Raw genomic sequence first — 17,564 nt, forward strand, 5'->3', positions numbered from 1 at the left:
AAGAATTTCCCGAGAACACCAAATTGCATTGATTGTCACGACAGCGACTTACAGGAGCAGCAGGGAAGTGAGTTGAAAGTTCAAAAGGTTCCTCAGAAATCCAGTGACCCAGCTCCAAAGACCACAGTACCTGCAAGAGATGCAACACACGGGACTTAATCGTGGGGTTATCAGGCCATCATCAAAACCCGCTCCGCTTACGGCAGAAACCAGAGAGCAGCACAAAGCCCTCCACACGCCCGGAACACTACCCACATGCGCTGCATGTGATGCGCATTAAGAAGAAGGGCCCTCCTCAGGGCTACAAATCTAAGTGGTTATCTGTGTGAAGTCAAATATTTAAACAGCGACTTGTTTTTAGGAATATGAGGTATTATGTATACTGTCATGCCATCTCCTTGGGAAGCAGACATCAGGGAGGTTTTGCTCAAGGTCAGCCTGGGGAAAAGTTACCAAAAGCCTAGCTCACCTAATAAGGAGATCAAGTGGTACTGTGTCGACTAGCAAATGCAAGGCACTGAGTTCAAATTCCCATACTGCTAAAAATCCAACTCTCCACTTTATACAGTTACTTACACATAACCTGCCACAAATAACTCAGGATTTTGTGAATTTAAAAAATCTAGAAAGGGGGTATAGTTCAGTAGTAGAACACTGTAGTTAAGACCCTGGGTTTGACTCCTAGAATGATAAAAACACACAATGAATTCATAAATGGATGGTTGGATGAATGGATGGGTGGATGACAAAGAACAAGTAAGTAAATAAATAGCTGTGAATAGCCAGGGCACAGGCCCAAATTCAATCTTTCTTCACTTGTGACTTTGTTTCCAGTACTGGCAAATAGTTGGAAAGAATTCTGTCTTCTGAAAACCCAAGAGTCTGGATGAAGAAAATGTTTCACAAGTCACTTGTTCTACACCTCCTCCATCATCATCATCATCATTTTAATTTCTTGAATGTACACTATTAGATGATCAAAACGATGTTTTCTTTTTTTGTTCAAAAATGTTAGCGACTTGGAAGTCATGTCTATTTCATACCCAAGCTTCCTAAACAAAATCTGTATTTCTATCCACCAGAACTTCATGGCCAAGATAATCAAACTGAACTGCATGCCTATGTTTAATTTTAATCTGCATTTTTATTTCTTACACTCAGAGAGCTTATCCCTTTTTTTGAGTTTGCTATGCAACGCTTAAGCTCTTCACGCTGGATGACCAGGAATGGGTCTGTGGCTCCTTTTTTTTTTTTTTGGTAGTTTCCAGTGCATAGTACCATCTATGGGAGATTAATCTTAAGTACTTCCTTCTGTATAAATTAAAGCTAATACTTAACATGCAAGAACAATATTTCTTTTCCTAGGGAAATGCAGGCACAGGGATTCAGAAGTGGAATGCAACTCTTAGTACCAATGTGGCTCCTACTATAAACAGATGCACTTATTCATTCAACAGCTACACTATCCATTATCCACTCATCTGTGGGGATTTCAGTGAGAGCCTGAGACCAATAAACAAAACCCAAGCGAGGTACTGGAACCTCTGTAGGAAGTTCTCTCTCCCACCGTGTGCTGGGAACCTTCGGAAGCAGCAAACACCCGACCCGGAAGAAGGAAGAGAAGGTTCCCAGAGGACCATCAATGCGCACAAAGTCCACTGTCTGTGAGAAGAACACGGAAAGGAGACAGAAGTGATGTTGGCTTGGTTTGGCAAGTGCTGAGGCCGACTGGCTGGCTGGTCCGACAGCAAGGTGTAGCGAAACACCATTGCTATTCCAACGTGCTGGGCAGTACGGGTGTGGGACACTGCCAGTCAGACCTGAGAAGCCGCACCCAGGGCGCAGGGCCCAGACAACAGGCAGAGCTACACTCCCAGCTTAGTGGGGGGGGGGGGAGGGGGCATTTTGTCAATTAAGCCCCTTTCGGTTTTCTTCTCTCTCTCTCCGTCTCTCACTTCCCTCCTTCTTCCTCTCCCCCTGCCCCTTCCCTAGGCCCCACTACTGAGAGAAGGGGCAAGGGAGAGGATGGGAGAGAAGGAGGCTCAGCTTATCAAGATTAGTTCAAGGAAAGAATTAGAAAACTGGTCATCTACACCCAAAATGCCAGTTCTGTCTGGCTCTTTATGAGTAGTTAAGTACTTACATTATCTTTTTATCAGACAATGTTTGTAATCACAGATGTGCTAACAGTCTGTACAGTCTGTACAGTCCATATGATTAGCCCAGAATACAAAATGGGATGGTTTAAAATGGGGCTCATTTCAGACACGAAGCAATAGAAGACAGAATGTTGGGAATCACGAGGTGCCAATGAGCAAAGCCAGGGAACCACTCCTACAATGCGGTGGTGCTGAAACTGAAGGACAAGCCACACGGAAATGCCAGTGGGATTCCAACAACCTGCGGATAAAATCCACGTTCTCCGAGTTTGTCCTTTTCTAAATGTTAACAAAATAGAACCTAAGGCAGTTACAGTAAAAATATGGTACGGAGATTGGTCAGTTTAATTTCTTTAGTCATCCCATGAATTAATGTCATATGGAGATAAAAATAAGGCAGGGCATGGCACTGTGCCAATGCGGCGATCACTCACCGAGGGGACAGCCTTTACTGGGCCGCGTTACTTTAGCATCCACGACAACAACGTTCCGCATCTTCCATGTAGCAAGTTGGGTGCCACAAATGGGGTTTTTAACTTTTGGAGGCCACTTCTCCCTGGAACTCACCTCTCCTGAGCCCTGCCGGCCTCTGCTTTCAGATCTGGTCCCCAGGTCCCCGCAGACCAGACCTCAAGTGGGAATTAGAGACAGAGCCGCGCCTGACTTCCCGACCAGCAACTCCATGGAAGTCTCATAATGCGGGTGATGCGGGGCCGGCTTTGGGGGTGAGAGCGTGCCTGGACCGGCTGCATAGTTTGAAGTGGAATCCAGCATAGGTCTAGAGAAGGATCGGCCACCAGCCTCAGGCCCCTGGACTCTCCATGAATTAGTCCATCCACAGAAAGCAGGCTTTTTAGGATACTATTCATGTCTTCTAGACAAGGGGAAGTTTGAATCCCTGGGGCTGGGAGGCTGGGTACGTTAGAACCCTACATGGCCACAAAACCAAAAATCCACATTTAAAACTAGTACCAATTCTAAAACAGAACTAGACAACAACCAAAGGCTGAGTTCATCCCTCCAGAACTCTGTGCAGTTCTCACTCAGCAAGCGGAATCCAGCGTCTGCTGAGTGGGCTGCTACTCTTACCCATGGCCAGTGCGAACAGTGCCTTACATTTTTTCCAGTCATTTCATTCTTTTCTTCTTTGTCTTTTTATTTATAGACTCTTTTCTTTTCTTTTTGGTGCTGGGGAAGGGGCCCAGGTCTTCCCACATACCAGGCAAGAGCTCTGCCACTCAACCACACCCTCCCTATCTGACTTTTTAAAATTAACAAATGAAAATCGTGTATTTGGTGCATAACATAAAAGGGGGAGGTCTTCTAGGGCAGAACTACACGATTCTTTGCATACAACACATTTCATGCTGTTCCAACACTCACTAGCCAACCGCAAATCAAACCTGACAGAAGCCTTGGCTACAGGCTTAACCCACAGGAGCCTGCCCACCCCGAACAATCAGAAATCTACCCTTGAACCCAGCAGGTCCCCCGTGCAGCCGTTTGAATCACCACAAAGGGATAGGTAGGAAGAAAGGTGGGGACGGAGGGGTGAGGAGCAGGGGAGGAGAGAGCAGGGGGGAGGGGGAGGGGAGAGGCAGGGTGAGAGGAGGGGGGAGGAGCAGAGGTGAGGGAGGGGTGAAGGAAGGGGTGAGGACCAGGGGTGAGGACCAGGGGTGAGGACCAGGGGAGAAGGAGATGTGAGGAGCAGGGGGGAGAGGAGAAGGGAGAAGCAGGGGTAGAGGCGGGTTGATGAGCAGAGGTGTGGGGGGGGTGAGTAGCAGGGGAGAGGCAGAGGGGAGGGAAGGGTGAGGAGCAGGGATGATGGAGGGATGAGGTGCAGGGGCGAGGAAGGGGTGAGGGAGGGGGAGGAAGGGGTGAGGAACAGGGGTGAGGGGAGGAAGGAAAGAAGAGCAGGGGTGAGGGAGGAGGGAGTAGTGGGGGGAGGGAGAGGGGAAAGCAGGGGAGAAGGAGGGGGAGAAAGGGGTGAGGAGCAGGGGGGAAGGAGGGGAGAAAGGGGTGAGGAGCAGGGATGAGGGGAGGGATGAGGAACAGGAGTGAGGGGAAGAGGGAGGGTGGTGAGGAGCAGGGGGGAGGGAGAGGAGAGGGGGAGGGGGTAAGGAGCAGGGATGAGGAATGGGGGTGAGGGGAGGGGGGAGGAGCGGGATTAGGGGAAGGGTGAGGAGGGGGGTGAGGGGAGGAGGGGGGGAAGGAAAGGCAAGGAGCAGGGGGAGGGAGGGGGAGGAGCAGGGGGGAGGGGCGGTCACTTTTACCACCATCCTCCCTCCCTATAACTCTCCTGGCCCCAGCTGTGGTAAACCATCTGATAGTCTGTTCACCATTTGGACACTACTTCTTTGAAATCGCTTCTTCATAAGACTTTACCCGCACCTTGCATGGGTTGCGGGTCTGCACCCACTCCGGTTCCCCGCAGGGCGGGCCGGGATCAGGCCCATGACGGGACAGACACGCATGCCCCTCAAATGCTCCCTGCCACTGCTCACAGCCATCTGTCTGTCCTGACAGTTTTGTTCGGGCTTGGACGACACCATGAATATACCGGTGGCAGGAAACGTCTCCTGTCCTGTTACTGCAGGAGTAATGACACCTGTGGCTCCTCCCCACTGCACCCGTGAAACGCTGGTTAAACACAGGGAACCCAAGCAGCTAGGTGGAGCCAATCTTCCGCCCCACAGCTCTGAGGAAGGTCCTGGCACAGGAACGTGTAACACACCGTCACCTACCACAAGTAATCAAATAATTAAGTGATCATGGAATAGCAATTTCTAGGTTACACTGAATACAAGGAGAAAAAAAAGATACAAGTGGTATAATTTCTAATCACAAGTAAGTGGGTTCTTATTTTTGAGCATGCTGGGAGCCAAAAACAGAGGAGGTCCAGTCTTCCAGAGAAACCAGCTTGAACTGGCCAAGCTCCAGGCAATAATCTTTGTTCCAAAATAAGCCGTTCCTCTGTATTGCCAATGCATTTCACAAAGTCAAGAAAGGCTTCCTACAGTTCCATAAAGCTCTTAAAAATACAAATCTAAAGCTTGGCGCCAGCGGCTCAGGCCTGTCATCCTAGCTATTCAGGAGGCTGAAATCTGGGGATTGTGGTTCAAAGTCAGCCCAGGCAGGAAAGTCTGTGAGACTCTCATCTCCAATGAACCACCAGAAAACCAGAAGTGGTGCTGTGCCTCAAGTGGTAGAGTGCTGGCCTTGAGCGGAAGAACTGAGGGACAGCGCTCAGGTCCAGAGTTCAAGACCCAGGACCAACAAAAAGAAAAAAAAACCAAAAGATACAAATCTATTTAGTAGCTGTACTACCTTCCTCAGTAAAGCAACGTTACACTGAATTTTAGAAATGGAAGAATTTCCACAAATGATTATTGTGTCGACCAATGAGGAGCACCTGTAAACCACCCGATGAATAACTCCACGTCTTCGAACCTTTGGTACAGGAAGTCCTCTACCTACCCTCAGACACCGTTACTTGGTCCTCAGCTCCCTATACAGCCAACACTGGTCCGCTGGTTGCTCTCTGAGCCCTCAGCACATGAACCTGCTCTGGGCCAGAGCTCTCGACTCGGCCCTTGCGCTGCCCTATACAACCACAGTTTACAAAGCACCGTTCTGCCATTCTCAAAGGCCTGTCAAGAAGGGAGAATTCTAACACTTTGTGATGGATAAGAACCAGAAAACACGAAAAACAAATACAAGAGTTAAGGACTCTAGTCTGTTTAATATTTGCTGATAGACTCGTATCAGATGATGAAAGACGTTGCATATTAAGATGTCACTGAGTCATCTCCCATAAAGTCATTTCTACTCTACACAGATATTTGCAGTTTAGTAACTTGGCTTGTTATTTTACCCAGTCCTTTCCAGCTTCCCAGAACGAAAGGAGGCTGTTCTCAGCTTCTGAGACGAAAGCTGCTCAGTCACATTTCAATACTGCTAAGCAACGACCAGAATGACCCAGCATTTCACCACTGAAGTTACATGTGAACGCCAAACAGCTTTATAAATAACCAAAGCACGTACTTTTCTTATCAAAATGAAAACAAAGAAGTATAACAAATTCCAATGTAGCTTGAATAAAAAACAGAAGCATCACTTGTATGAAACCAAAGCAGCAATTATCACCAAGCCAGACAACAAGCAAATACCATGGCTGCTGTTCATTCTTTCTGTGCCTTCGGATGGCAAGTTTGCTTTGTTCTCTTTTTGTTTTAATGTCTACGTGTACCGCGGCACAGTTCACAATAGGAATGAATGGATTCAGAAGAGGTCACTTTTCACAGAGGCCTAGCTCCCAGGAGGGACCTGTCCACAGCCCGGTGGTGTTCACCTTCGACGCTCTCTGATGATCGGCCTTTACTCAGACACTTGAGAGTGTGGACGGCGAGTGACACAGCCAAAGTCACTGACAGGCATCTAATGATAGATAGCTGAGCACAGTATCTCCAAAGACCCAGACCAGCCAAATCACTGGTGACCCTTCTGATGACTGTCTCTGGTTGAGACATTCTGCACTATTAGAGCAGAGAGTTGGTTGAAACAGCAGTGAAAATTCTGCAGTCAGGAAGTGACAAAACCTAGGTAAAGATGCACCTCCGGAAACAGCTGAGGTGTTTTCTAGAAGTGAGCTCTGCATGTGTGCTACAATTCAACATGGACTTAAGCCAGATCCGGGAGTTCTCAACCACAGGCAAGCTATGGTGACAGAGCTGGAAAGAGCTTACAACTGTAGCATGGGCCGTGGCCGCAAGTCAAACATGGCTACGGAAAAACAGTGAGTCCACGGTATCGTGAGGGCTCGCTGGAGACGGCCACGTAAGGCTGAACTGCTGGCTGCTTTCTGGCCTTACCATTTAAACTACTGGCTTGGCATAGCAACTTCTGTTCTAATATCTCAAACCTTAATCCAGGTTTTTAGATGTTTTCACTGAAAAAGGCAAAGAATGCGCAGCTAGCCTGCAACGTGTCCTTCCTGTTTCCCTGTCCACCTGTCCCCCTGCCCAGAGCCTCATGTTGCCTGACCCTGGGTGCTCAGGCCTGGGCGTCACCACACCCCAACCTCTCTCCACACCGTACATTCAGTTAACACACAGCACGGCTGTCATTGCACACTGGCGCTTTCCAAATTGGTATTTATAGTCTCCATCTCTTAGGACACACACACACACACACACACACACACACACACACACACTTGATACACCTTTCTACATGAATGTTGGCTAGAAAGTGCTAACTCAATATAACTATCCCAGAATTTCCTGTTGTACCCCAAACCCTGCCCACATTTTCTCCCCTGCCTCATCTTGGGAAATGACATTTCCTACCTTAAGATATTCTAGTTTTTTTTTTTTTTTTTTAAAAGGTAGTTTGGAGTCACCTTGCCTCCTCCACTTCTATAAAACACATATAAGCCTGAATATCTATGACTGCTCTAGTTTTATGACCTCTGATCAAGATTTATTCATGACACTGTCAAGATGAGAATTTAATCCCCAATGCAGACTGAATTCTGCACCACTGCTCTGCTCTCCAGCAGGGGTGAGGGTGGGGGGTGAGGATGGGGGTGGGGGAGGGGGTTCCCGGCCATATGGAGTGAACTGGGGAGAGAGAGGAGACTGGGTTGTGGGACCGTCCAGTGGGCACAAGGCAGTGCCCAAGTGCACATCGATCACAACGACAGGTCCCAAGTGAGGGTCTAGATTCATATAGCAGCACACGCAAACACAATGCGACAATCATCTCAGGTCTCCAGGGGCACTGTGGTCACATCCATTGCTTTATTTTCTGTTGTGTTTCTTCCTGTCTCCCACGAACAGGAAACAGCGCAGCTCCGGACATGATTTTCTTTTCTAGGTATCTGCCAGACAATTTAGTCATGAAGCAGGAAAAACATGAATTATTGTCTTTCCTGAAAATAAGAGTTTGCGCTGGAAGAACAAACTGCTATGAGCATGCAGAATCACCAGCAAGCCGCAAAACAACAGAAACAAAAAACTTTAAGGAAAAATTTAAACTGACTTTTGTTATAGAATCGCCATGATTTTTTTCTATGACTAACTGCCCACAGACAACAATCTGATTTTGAAGAACCACTACAATGATCCTTCACAGAAATTTCCAGAAAACACTACACAAACCCTGAAATGAAAACACTCTCAGTAATGTTTTCCTTGGAGACCAGTTTCTAATGTAAGCCAAAGAGAATATTTTAAGACTCCCCCAACGGCACTGGAAACAGGCTGGAAGAGGGCAGGCTGGGGAGAGGGACTTCTAACACCATCAACGTATAGACTGTGACCTCTCCACACCTTGACCCTATAGAAAATTACAACCTGGGAAGGCATCTATCATTTTATACTACTTACGGATTAAACTGGCTACTCAATTTTGGTAATTACGTGGAGTGACTGTCTAGGTGGTGGCAGCAGTTGTTTTCTCCTAGAGAAAGGTTTGGTTTCAACTACTGAATTTCTTTTAGAATTGGAAGGGAGCAGCAGCTCCATCTGTCTCATTGTGACAGCAGAGATTTAGTTCACTGGAGGGTGCAAGTCAGCAGGAACCAGTGCACACAGACCCACGTGTGCTCTCGGGGCTGGGGACGGCCCCGGGGCGCACATGGACGCCAGGCACTCACTGTGCACCGTGTCCACAGCACCGACACGTCTGCCGCTGGTGGCAAAGGTGCGCAGGCACGGGAGGAAGGGCGCCCGGAGTCTGTATGCCCCGGCGGGAAGGGGGCCGGCCTGGCCGAGCAGCACCCATAGGAAGAACGGGGGACACACCGGCACGGGAAGGAGCCAGCCAGGCAGCCAGGCCCTGCAGGGATGCTGCTTCATCCCAATGGCCGTGACCAGGTCTCTGAGAGAACTGACCCAGAAAAACAGAGTCGGTCCTTAGTTAAGCTCAGGCCACCATTTGGAAACTGGTTTGTTTCAATAGTACCTGGTGGAAAGAAACCATCTGGAAGTGACGACTTCATCCTGGTAATTTGAATAAGGGCCTGGCGGTTCAAGTCCTCAAGCGATTGCCGCTCGTGGGCATGATGCTGTCCACGTGCTTAACCTTTGGGGTATTTGCACAGGTCCTTTTGGGCAGAGTATTATGGTGTCTGGGTTCAGAACTGGAATGACTCAGTTCTGGGAGACAGGATGAGGGGCAGGACTGAGCCGAGCACTTCTCCAGAGGTGCTCTGCTCACGCAGGGGTGGCGCTCGGGGGCCAGTCACGCTCGGCTGTGAGCACGATCATGGTCGTGCAGAGGAGGCCTGCTGATGCGGGATGGGGCACTCTCCGGTTCCCAATAAGGACAGCAGGATGGAAAGGTGACCGGAGAAGGTACCCAGCTGAGGGCTGGTAACATGCCAAGCGGAAGACATCTGAGGGCAGGTTCTGAGTAAGTAAGGAGCCCTCTTGGATGAACATTCTAGAGAGAACTCACAGGCAGTACAATTTACTGGTTCATTACACATGTGTGTGCACACATGCATGGGGTCCTCAGTGCTGGCAGGGAAAACACACACGCGTTCCTACCCCTCACACACCCCAGGGGCTGCTGCTGGCATCCGGGCCCCGTCTCAGCTCCCGGCTCCTTGCGTCCGTCATGCCGACAGTTTTGCCTTTTCCAGAGCAGCCCAGAGATGGGGTCAGACAGTATCTGACCCCTCAGATGGTTTGCTCCGCAGCACAAAGGTAATGGACTAGCCCAGCTTTGCTTCCCTTTCATTCCTGCTAGGACTCTCTTCCATTTCTGGGACTTCTGCTCACCACCCAGGGATATCCTAAGTAAAACTGCTGTAAACAGCCATGTGCAGATTTCTGCCTGGACCCGAGCTCTGATTTCTGTAGGGTGGTAAGTACCTGGGGGCGGGGTGGGGGGGAACTGTTGAGTGAGACAAAGTAGATATCTGACATTCTATAAAACTGCAGCTCTGCTTTATGGGGTGTCTACGGAAATTTCCACTCCCACCGGTGGCACACAGCCTTGCCAGGGTTTCTTGTTCCTTTACTTCAGCGGTTCTACTAGGTAGGCAGTTTCCTCCTGTGGCTTTTCAGTGCCTTTTCTTGGGTGCCTCAGTATGCTGTACCTGTTTTCATGCCCTCACTTACCATCTGTACATTTTTGGTAAATATTTGTTCAAACAAATTGTTTTTTTGGGGGGGAGGGATGGTTAGCTACTTTGTGTATGTGTGCTGGTACTGGAGCTTAAATTCAGAGCGTAAGCACTTTCGCTTAGCTTTACTGCTACCACTTGAACCACAGCTCCACTCTGGCTTGCTTTGCTGGTTAACTGGAGACATAAATCTCACAGTTTCCTGACTGGGCTGGCTTTGAACGGAAATCTTTAGATCTCAGACTTGTGAATAGCTAGGATTAGAGATGAGAGCCACTACTGCCTGGCTTGGGCTGGCCATTTTATTTATTTATTTATTTATTTATTTATTTATTTATTTATTTATTTATTGTCAATCCTGGGATCCTGGGGCTTAAACTCTGGGCCTAGGTGCTGAGTCTCTTGGTGTTCAAGGTGAGTGCTCTACCACTTGAGCCACAGGGCCACCTCTGGCTTTCTCTGAGTAGTTTACTGGAGATAAGAATCTCATGGACTTTCCTGCCCAGGCTGGCTTTGAACTGTGATCTTCAGATCTGAGCCTCCTGAGTAGCTAGGATCACAGGCATGAGCCACTGGTGCCTGGTCTTTTTTTTTTTTTTTTTTTTTAATTTTTCAGCCACGAGATTTGCAAATGTTAGTAGTACAAATATCTGACTGTAATATTTTTCATAATGTTTCTCACATTTACTCTTAAAGTAAAATGTTCAATTTTGATGAAGCCCAAATTACCAATCTTTTCTCTTATAGAATCTGCTTTTGCTGCATAGTAAAGAACTCTAACCTGTACCAAGTTCATGGCGGTTTTTCTCCCATTTATTTCTATGAGCTCTCCACCCCAAAGTTGCCTAGTGACCCATCTGGAGGGGGCTCTGTGCTCCGTGTGAGGCACCCAGGATCCTACTCAGCACCGCACCCCGGAGAGACCAGGCCTCGCCCCAGGGATGCCCTCCAGCCCCATCACCAACACCAGGCCGTGTGCTGTGGGCGTCCTGGACTCTCTCAGAGGATGAGTTAATTTGAGCTGGGGCTGCTCCTCCGACTGGGCTCCTGCCTTCAAAACCACCTCCCCTGACCAGATCTTAGGCTTCTCCAGATAAATTCTAGAATCTTTGAGACTCTGCTGGGATGATGTCTGGGAACGGGTCAAATCTATAGATCATTTGGGGGAGGTGTGACACTGGAACTATGGTGAATCCTTCAATCCACATATAGTGTCTTTCTTTCTCTCCCTTCTTGTAGTTTTTGAATTCTTTAAAATCAGAGTCTTACCGGTTTTTAACAGACAGATCCACATGTGCTTACTAAGCTTATATTTATGTATTTCAGGGTTAGCTTGTTAGTAGATTTCTTGCATCTGTCTACACAATTGTGTTGCCTGATTTCTTTCTGTCTGACTCAAGTGCCTTTAACTATTTTCCTTGCTGGGCTGCATCTGTGCTGCATGCACTCACAGTGCGATAGAGCACCCCGGGGTCATCTTCCCGAACTAAGCATCGCAAGTGTGCTGAACAGTGTGTCTCCTGCCTTTCTCTGAATCAGCCAACCCTTGCAGCCCAGGCCTGTGTCCAGAGGTTTCCATCAGAGATGTCTGGGCACCTGGGCTGGGAGTCTGAATGTGAGTCAGCAGGGACTGCTGCACCCTCTTATCGACTCTTCCCGGATGGCCTCCAGTCCCAGAGGAACATGCTGGTACAGAACCAAATACAGATACAGATCTTTAGCAAAAAGATAAAATATTTCTCTTCTGAAACCTGAGGGAGGGAAGGGATGGCTGATGAAGACACACAGATATTCGGAATTGGAAAGAAAATGGAATTTATCCACAGAAGCTGAATTGTAAGCTACATTTCACACAGATGAACACAGTATCATTGTTAGTTCACAAGCAGATAAAGTAAGCCAACTGCCACCAGTAAGTATTTTCTTTTTAGTACAACCTTTTATAGTCTGTGACTTTGAGCCTACATTTATTTCTTAAACCCTCTCTAACACAAAGCTGCAGGACAGAGGAGAAAGGAGAGAGCCATTCTTAACATACATCTGTAGTTTGCTTTTACAGGGTAATTCTACTGCTTAAATGAACAGGGTATTAATACAGCATACTCCTGGGGAAGGAACGGGAGGAAGGGTGAGCGCTACCTGTAACACACGTAACTGATGGTCCTTCATCGGACAGCCAGGCTGCAGCGTGACTACAGCCTGAGGACTGAAGTAGAAACAGAACGGAGAGCAGACCGCTTCCATTTTTATGATTTAGGGAAGTGATGATATATATTTAAAACAGTACCCTGTAGGCACAGAAATAGGGCAGATAATATACGTATGGACGTGCGCAAGATGAAACATATCCAAGTGGGATTAAATGAACATGTTTCCATCCTAAGTAAATCCAGCTGGAAAAACAAGCACTGAATTCTTCTGGCTTTTCAAACCATCGCTAGCATGGGTCACATTATTTCTTGGTCAAACAGAGAGCAACACTCCTTTGAGTGTGAGAAACACACGTGGTATTTTTGGTCCAAGTCTGTTCTGACCTGATTTCTGCTGGCGGGGGTTTTCTGTGGAGGGGGCTCCCTGGCTCTCTCCCCGAGTGAGGCCCAGGCTAGCCAAGGGAAGGCAAGACACAGGGCGCCCACGGCACACACCCGCTCTGACTCCGAGAGCCAGCGCTGGGACCGCCACGCCGACCGAGCCCCCGGCGCAGGCTTACCCATTCGTAGGACAGGACCCAGCAGCCTCGGGCCAGGCCGAGCAGCAGGTTGAGGGTGCGGAGCGGCCTCCCGGCCAGCACGTGGGTGGTGGTCTCGCAGACCTCGGGGGAAAACGAGAAGCCGTGCAGTTTCTTCACCACTTGGATGACGACGTTCTGCTTCCTGCCAAACAGGGAGAGCGTCAACAAAACCGACACACCTGTGGCCACGTTGAGCCACAATAAAAGTCTAGGAGGCTGGGCGCGGGAACGGATTTTGGTCATAGCACTCACGCCTTACTTTCTTTACAACTTTCTTAATTCCTTATTCGGGAAAATGAGACCTGTGCAGCTCCCAATTCTGTCCTTTGTAATGGCTGAGCGAGCTGTGCGTGGCTCCCCCGTCTTCCCTGGGCAGGGATAAAGTGAGCCCCAGAAACCTGAGCCAGGACACCTGCTCGGGGCTCTGTCTTCCACACCAATTATTGATTTCCTAGGAGTATTTGACCAATGTGTGGTGGTCAGGACCAAAATTCTTTTTTTTTGGGGGGGGGGTTCCAGTCGTGGGGCCTGAACTCTGGGCCTGGGCGCTGTCCCTCAGCTCTTCAGCTCAAGGCTGGCACTCTACCACTTGAGCCACAGGACCACTTCCCCCTTTTTTCTTTTTGCTTATGTGGTGCTGAGGAATCAAACCCAGGGCCTCATGCATGCAAGGCAAGCACTCTACCACTGAGCCACCTTCCCAGCCCCAGGACTAAAATTCTTATTTGTTTTAAAATGACTTTGATTTAGTGTCAAACATGTTTACCTACTAAGAAAAAAACAAAGAGCCTTTGGCATCAGGCATCTGTGGTTTATGTTACTCAAAGGCTGAGATCTGAGAGTCATGGTTTGACCCCAGCCCAGACAGAAAACTCTCTGCAGACTCTTACCTTTAAGTCACGAGCAAAAAGCCAGAAGAATGGTTCAGTGGTAGAGTGCCAGACATAAGCAAAAAAAGCCAAGTGAGAGTACGCGGGCCTGAGTTCAGGCCTCAGTACTGGCATTGCATGTGCACGTGCACGTACACACACACACACCACTACCTCAAATCTTAGGGCAACTGTTGAGAGAGGCTCCTTAATTTCACACAGCTTGTTGTTATTTACTTCTGGCCTGTCATTCTCTTAAAACACTATTCACCTGTGTATTTTCCATTTATCTATCTGTGTGTGCACGTGCATGTGTGAGTGTAAATAAAACCCTTCCTATCTAACTCCTTGCCACACGACTCTCAGTATGCCTTTGTGGCGGAAGGCTCGTCCCTCAGAGCGAGGTCTGGGGGCGCAGGGAGTGGGCACACGAAGGCTGCCGGCTGCCTGAGCCCAGGGAGCTGACGCGGCCTGCGCCCCCTCCACGGTGGTGTCACGGGGAAGCAGGCGGCCCCCCTCTGCCCGCACACACCGTCTCCTGCCCGTCCGCCCACCTCCCGACGCGCCCTGGTTTCCCTCTCGCCAGGGTGCACGTGCCCGTCTCCACCGGCGAGAAGGGGGCACAGCTGTGGCACAGCCGCCATGCTGGTTTGAATGCTGGGTGAGGGGTGGCACTCTGGTCTGGTTATCGGAGAGGCTGTGCCGAGCAGGGCCACGAGGGATGCTCAATACAGGGGAAAAAGACAACAGAAGGCAAAGCTGTAACAAAGGCTAAAAAACCCTGTAAACTAAGAAAGGAAGCCTCTAAGGAATGAAACCTCAAAGAAGTAGAAACCTCTAGACTAAGAGCCCAAGAGCTCTCCATGTCTGGATGTCTAACTTTCCCTGCTCTAAGCCCCGGGTGCCACAGCAGAGTGTGGAAAGCGTAAGTGGTAGTGGCTGTCTTTTAAAAAGCTACTGCTTCATCAAGGCGGGAGCCTGGCTACATAGTTAGACTGACGCCACCACCACCAACAAAAAAAGAGTAAGACTACAGTGTGGACAGAATGAAAAGCTTCTGTTTTAAAGCCTTTAATGAGGAAAAATATCCCTAGTTATTAATGCTTGGGATTAAAAATAGGGAACATTAAAAATACTCATTCAACGATCATTTTTAGATTAGACAATTTACCATGTCACAAATACTCGATAACACACTTATGAAAGGTACAGGCGCCTTTTCAACCACGTAACTGCGGCGCTGGGAGCCTGGGCGCTTGTTTCCACGCCGGGCAGGGCAGGGTCTGCGCACAAGGCAACTGCAGCGTGGACTCCTCCCCAAGCGTATTTGCACGGCAGTGGCCCAGCATTCTGCGAACGTCTTAAAACCTCAAAACCTGTGACTGACCTAAACAAGTGTCGTTTTTCCCTGTTAAATAGGAATCTAAAAATCTGCTGCAGAGATTATAGGATGGTATTTTTGTTGGATGTTCTCTGTTGTGCTAAATGTTTAAGGAAGACGATAAGAGCCTGCCAGCAAGTCATTAACTCTTTCACGAGATGGCAGATAGCTGCTTCAGCATGCTGGGGACAGAATTCTTTCCACCACGGGGTTCCTTTAAGATCGTTAAGGAAAATGTCTGGCTGGCATTGCTCTGTTTATTGAACATCCATGAGGTGAGGGGTGAATAAACAAAGCCATTGGTAATTAAGAAAGCAAAAGGAATAGCAAGAATAGTACAAAACCTCTGCAGGCTGTCTAAATAAACCCTCTAAGCTTTTTAGCGCTAAGCTGTTCACATCTAACCACACTTTAAATTTTTCAATAACCTTCTCAGTCTGGCATTAATTATATCAAGGGAAAGTAATGCAGTATAGATCTGTGAACTGCCTAAAGCACACAGAATTACAAACTATCTGAGAAAAGTCTACACTGTTCATTAAATAGGAAGTTATCAAAACAAGTACTTACTCAGATGGCATGCTTGTCATGACTAATGTTCTTGTTGGCTAAAGATGTCAAAAGAGAAGGGACAAAAAACAGTCAAAAACATAAAAAAAATTTTCCCACAGAAATAAACTTTAATGAGTTTCTTTTTTAAAGAAAAGTTGCATCTCTTAAGAACTAACATTTAGGCAAATATCAAAGATAAAAAAAACTGTATTCCTGGAGAAAAAAACAGCCTAGGATACAAAAATTTAGATACTTTTCTAAAACTAGTCCAACATCATCCAGACATAGGTGGAAGAGGGGGAAAACCCCCTACAAAAAACACAGAGAACTGTGTTGTGCCAGGAAGCCAGCAGAATCCAAATGTGTTAGCACATGGAAGTTAAAGCTAGGAGTGAGACTGGCTCTACGGACTTGGTGATTCTCCCCACGCCTGTGAACAGCCATCATTCCAGATGTATCTAATGCATGGATATAATACCCACTGTCAAGGAAATTACCCCCCCTCCCCCCCCCCCCCGTAGGGAGACAAAAAATTTATTTATTGAGTTGGCATTTGCCCTTACTCAGAACTGAACGTTTTCTTGTTTGGGTTTTTTTTAAACTGTATTTTTTTTGTCTTTTCTTTTTTGGTACTGGGGATCAAACCCAGGACGTTGCACTTGCTAGGCAAGCGCTTTGCCACTGAGCTACATCCCAGCCCTGAACGTTTTCTTAAACAAAAGACATTTTCTCTCTCCCCCGCTTCCTTCTTTCCTCCCCAGTCTCCTCTCCTTCCCTGCCCCTCCCTCTTCCTCCTCAGCCTGCACACTCACTCCTGCCTTGAATGGCCCACATACAGTGAATGGGGAAAAGTACATGGACTACAGACTGACAAGAAAGACACGAGAGGCCTGTGTGCGGTGTGTGCGTACTATATATGCGCTATGTACTATGTATTTGGGTAAGGCAGAGGAAGGAGGGTGAAGAGTCAAAAAGATGATCAAAGGAAGCGCTGTGAGGGATGTCGGGCAGACCAACAGACAGCGTGGTGTTTTCCCTGATGTTGTTCGGTCTGGCTAGCTCTCTCCTGTGTCTGACCCCACACATGGAATGGCTGCAGGACGGCTCCCTGAATTGAGCCCAGAGACAAGGCCTGTAGGTGCGAGTCTCCGTTACCAAAGAGCAGGCCTCCTTGGTTGAGGGCTGCATGGCCCAGGACAGAGGCTGGGCAGTGGACCTACACTTAGAAACCCAGGGGCTGTGTGTGCAGGAAAAGAAGCTCACACAAGGGCCTTGGGGAGCAGGGGCAAGGGAAAGAACGCTGGCTTCACTACCACCGGAGGTCTGCAACGTCGGGCTCCTACTCCAGGCCTCTGCCCTCCATCACTGCTCTTCTTTCCTGTGCTCACCCCTGTATGGTGGCCGACTCGCATTAAACATGTCAGCACCTGGCTGACAACTCCCGCCTCTGTGTATTTAGCCAAGACCTACACCTGACAGCCTCGCTCCAACAGCCATCTCCTCCGCATTTTCCCTGGGAGGTCTAATGAGGCCTCAAGTTTGACATGTCCCAAATGAAACCACTGTATCGGCCAAATAATTAGGCCCAAAAAAGAAATAAGGCAGTTGCAGTTTGGAAAAGAAGTGGTAAAGCTCTCCATCCATCAACAGATGAGATGGTTTTATGTGTAGAAAACCCTAAAGAATTCATAACAAAACCATGAGAACTAATAAACTCAACACATTTGCAAGATATAAA

The 17,564-nt window shown here is 48.2% G+C and overlaps 1 protein-coding gene across 3 annotated transcripts in view; it reads right to left on the reverse strand.

Annotated features, from left to right (window-relative positions):
- Positions 1 to 17,564, reverse strand: part of Mcph1 (microcephalin 1) — a 150,913-nt gene that overhangs the window by 97,453 nt on the left and 35,896 nt on the right. For all 3 annotated transcript variants that reach the window (XR_011370802.1, XR_011370801.1, XM_070016827.1), the window contains 3 exons: positions 15,845 to 15,882; positions 13,004 to 13,166; positions 53 to 130 (listed from right to left, as the gene is read on the reverse strand). Coding sequence is in view for 1 of the 3 variants with exons in the window: in XM_070016827.1 (XP_069872928.1) it covers positions 53 to 130; positions 13,004 to 13,166; positions 15,845 to 15,882 (279 nt within the window). In the remaining 2 variants the exon portion in view is untranslated. The remainder of the gene's footprint in view (positions 1 to 52; positions 131 to 13,003; positions 13,167 to 15,844; positions 15,883 to 17,564) is intronic.

The sequence above is a fragment of the Dipodomys merriami genome, unplaced genomic scaffold (assembly GCF_024711535.1).
Source record: "Dipodomys merriami isolate MVZ:Mamm:240054 unplaced genomic scaffold, mDipMer1.0.p SCAF_12, whole genome shotgun sequence".
Taxonomy (NCBI): domain Eukaryota; kingdom Metazoa; phylum Chordata; class Mammalia; order Rodentia; family Heteromyidae; genus Dipodomys; species Dipodomys merriami.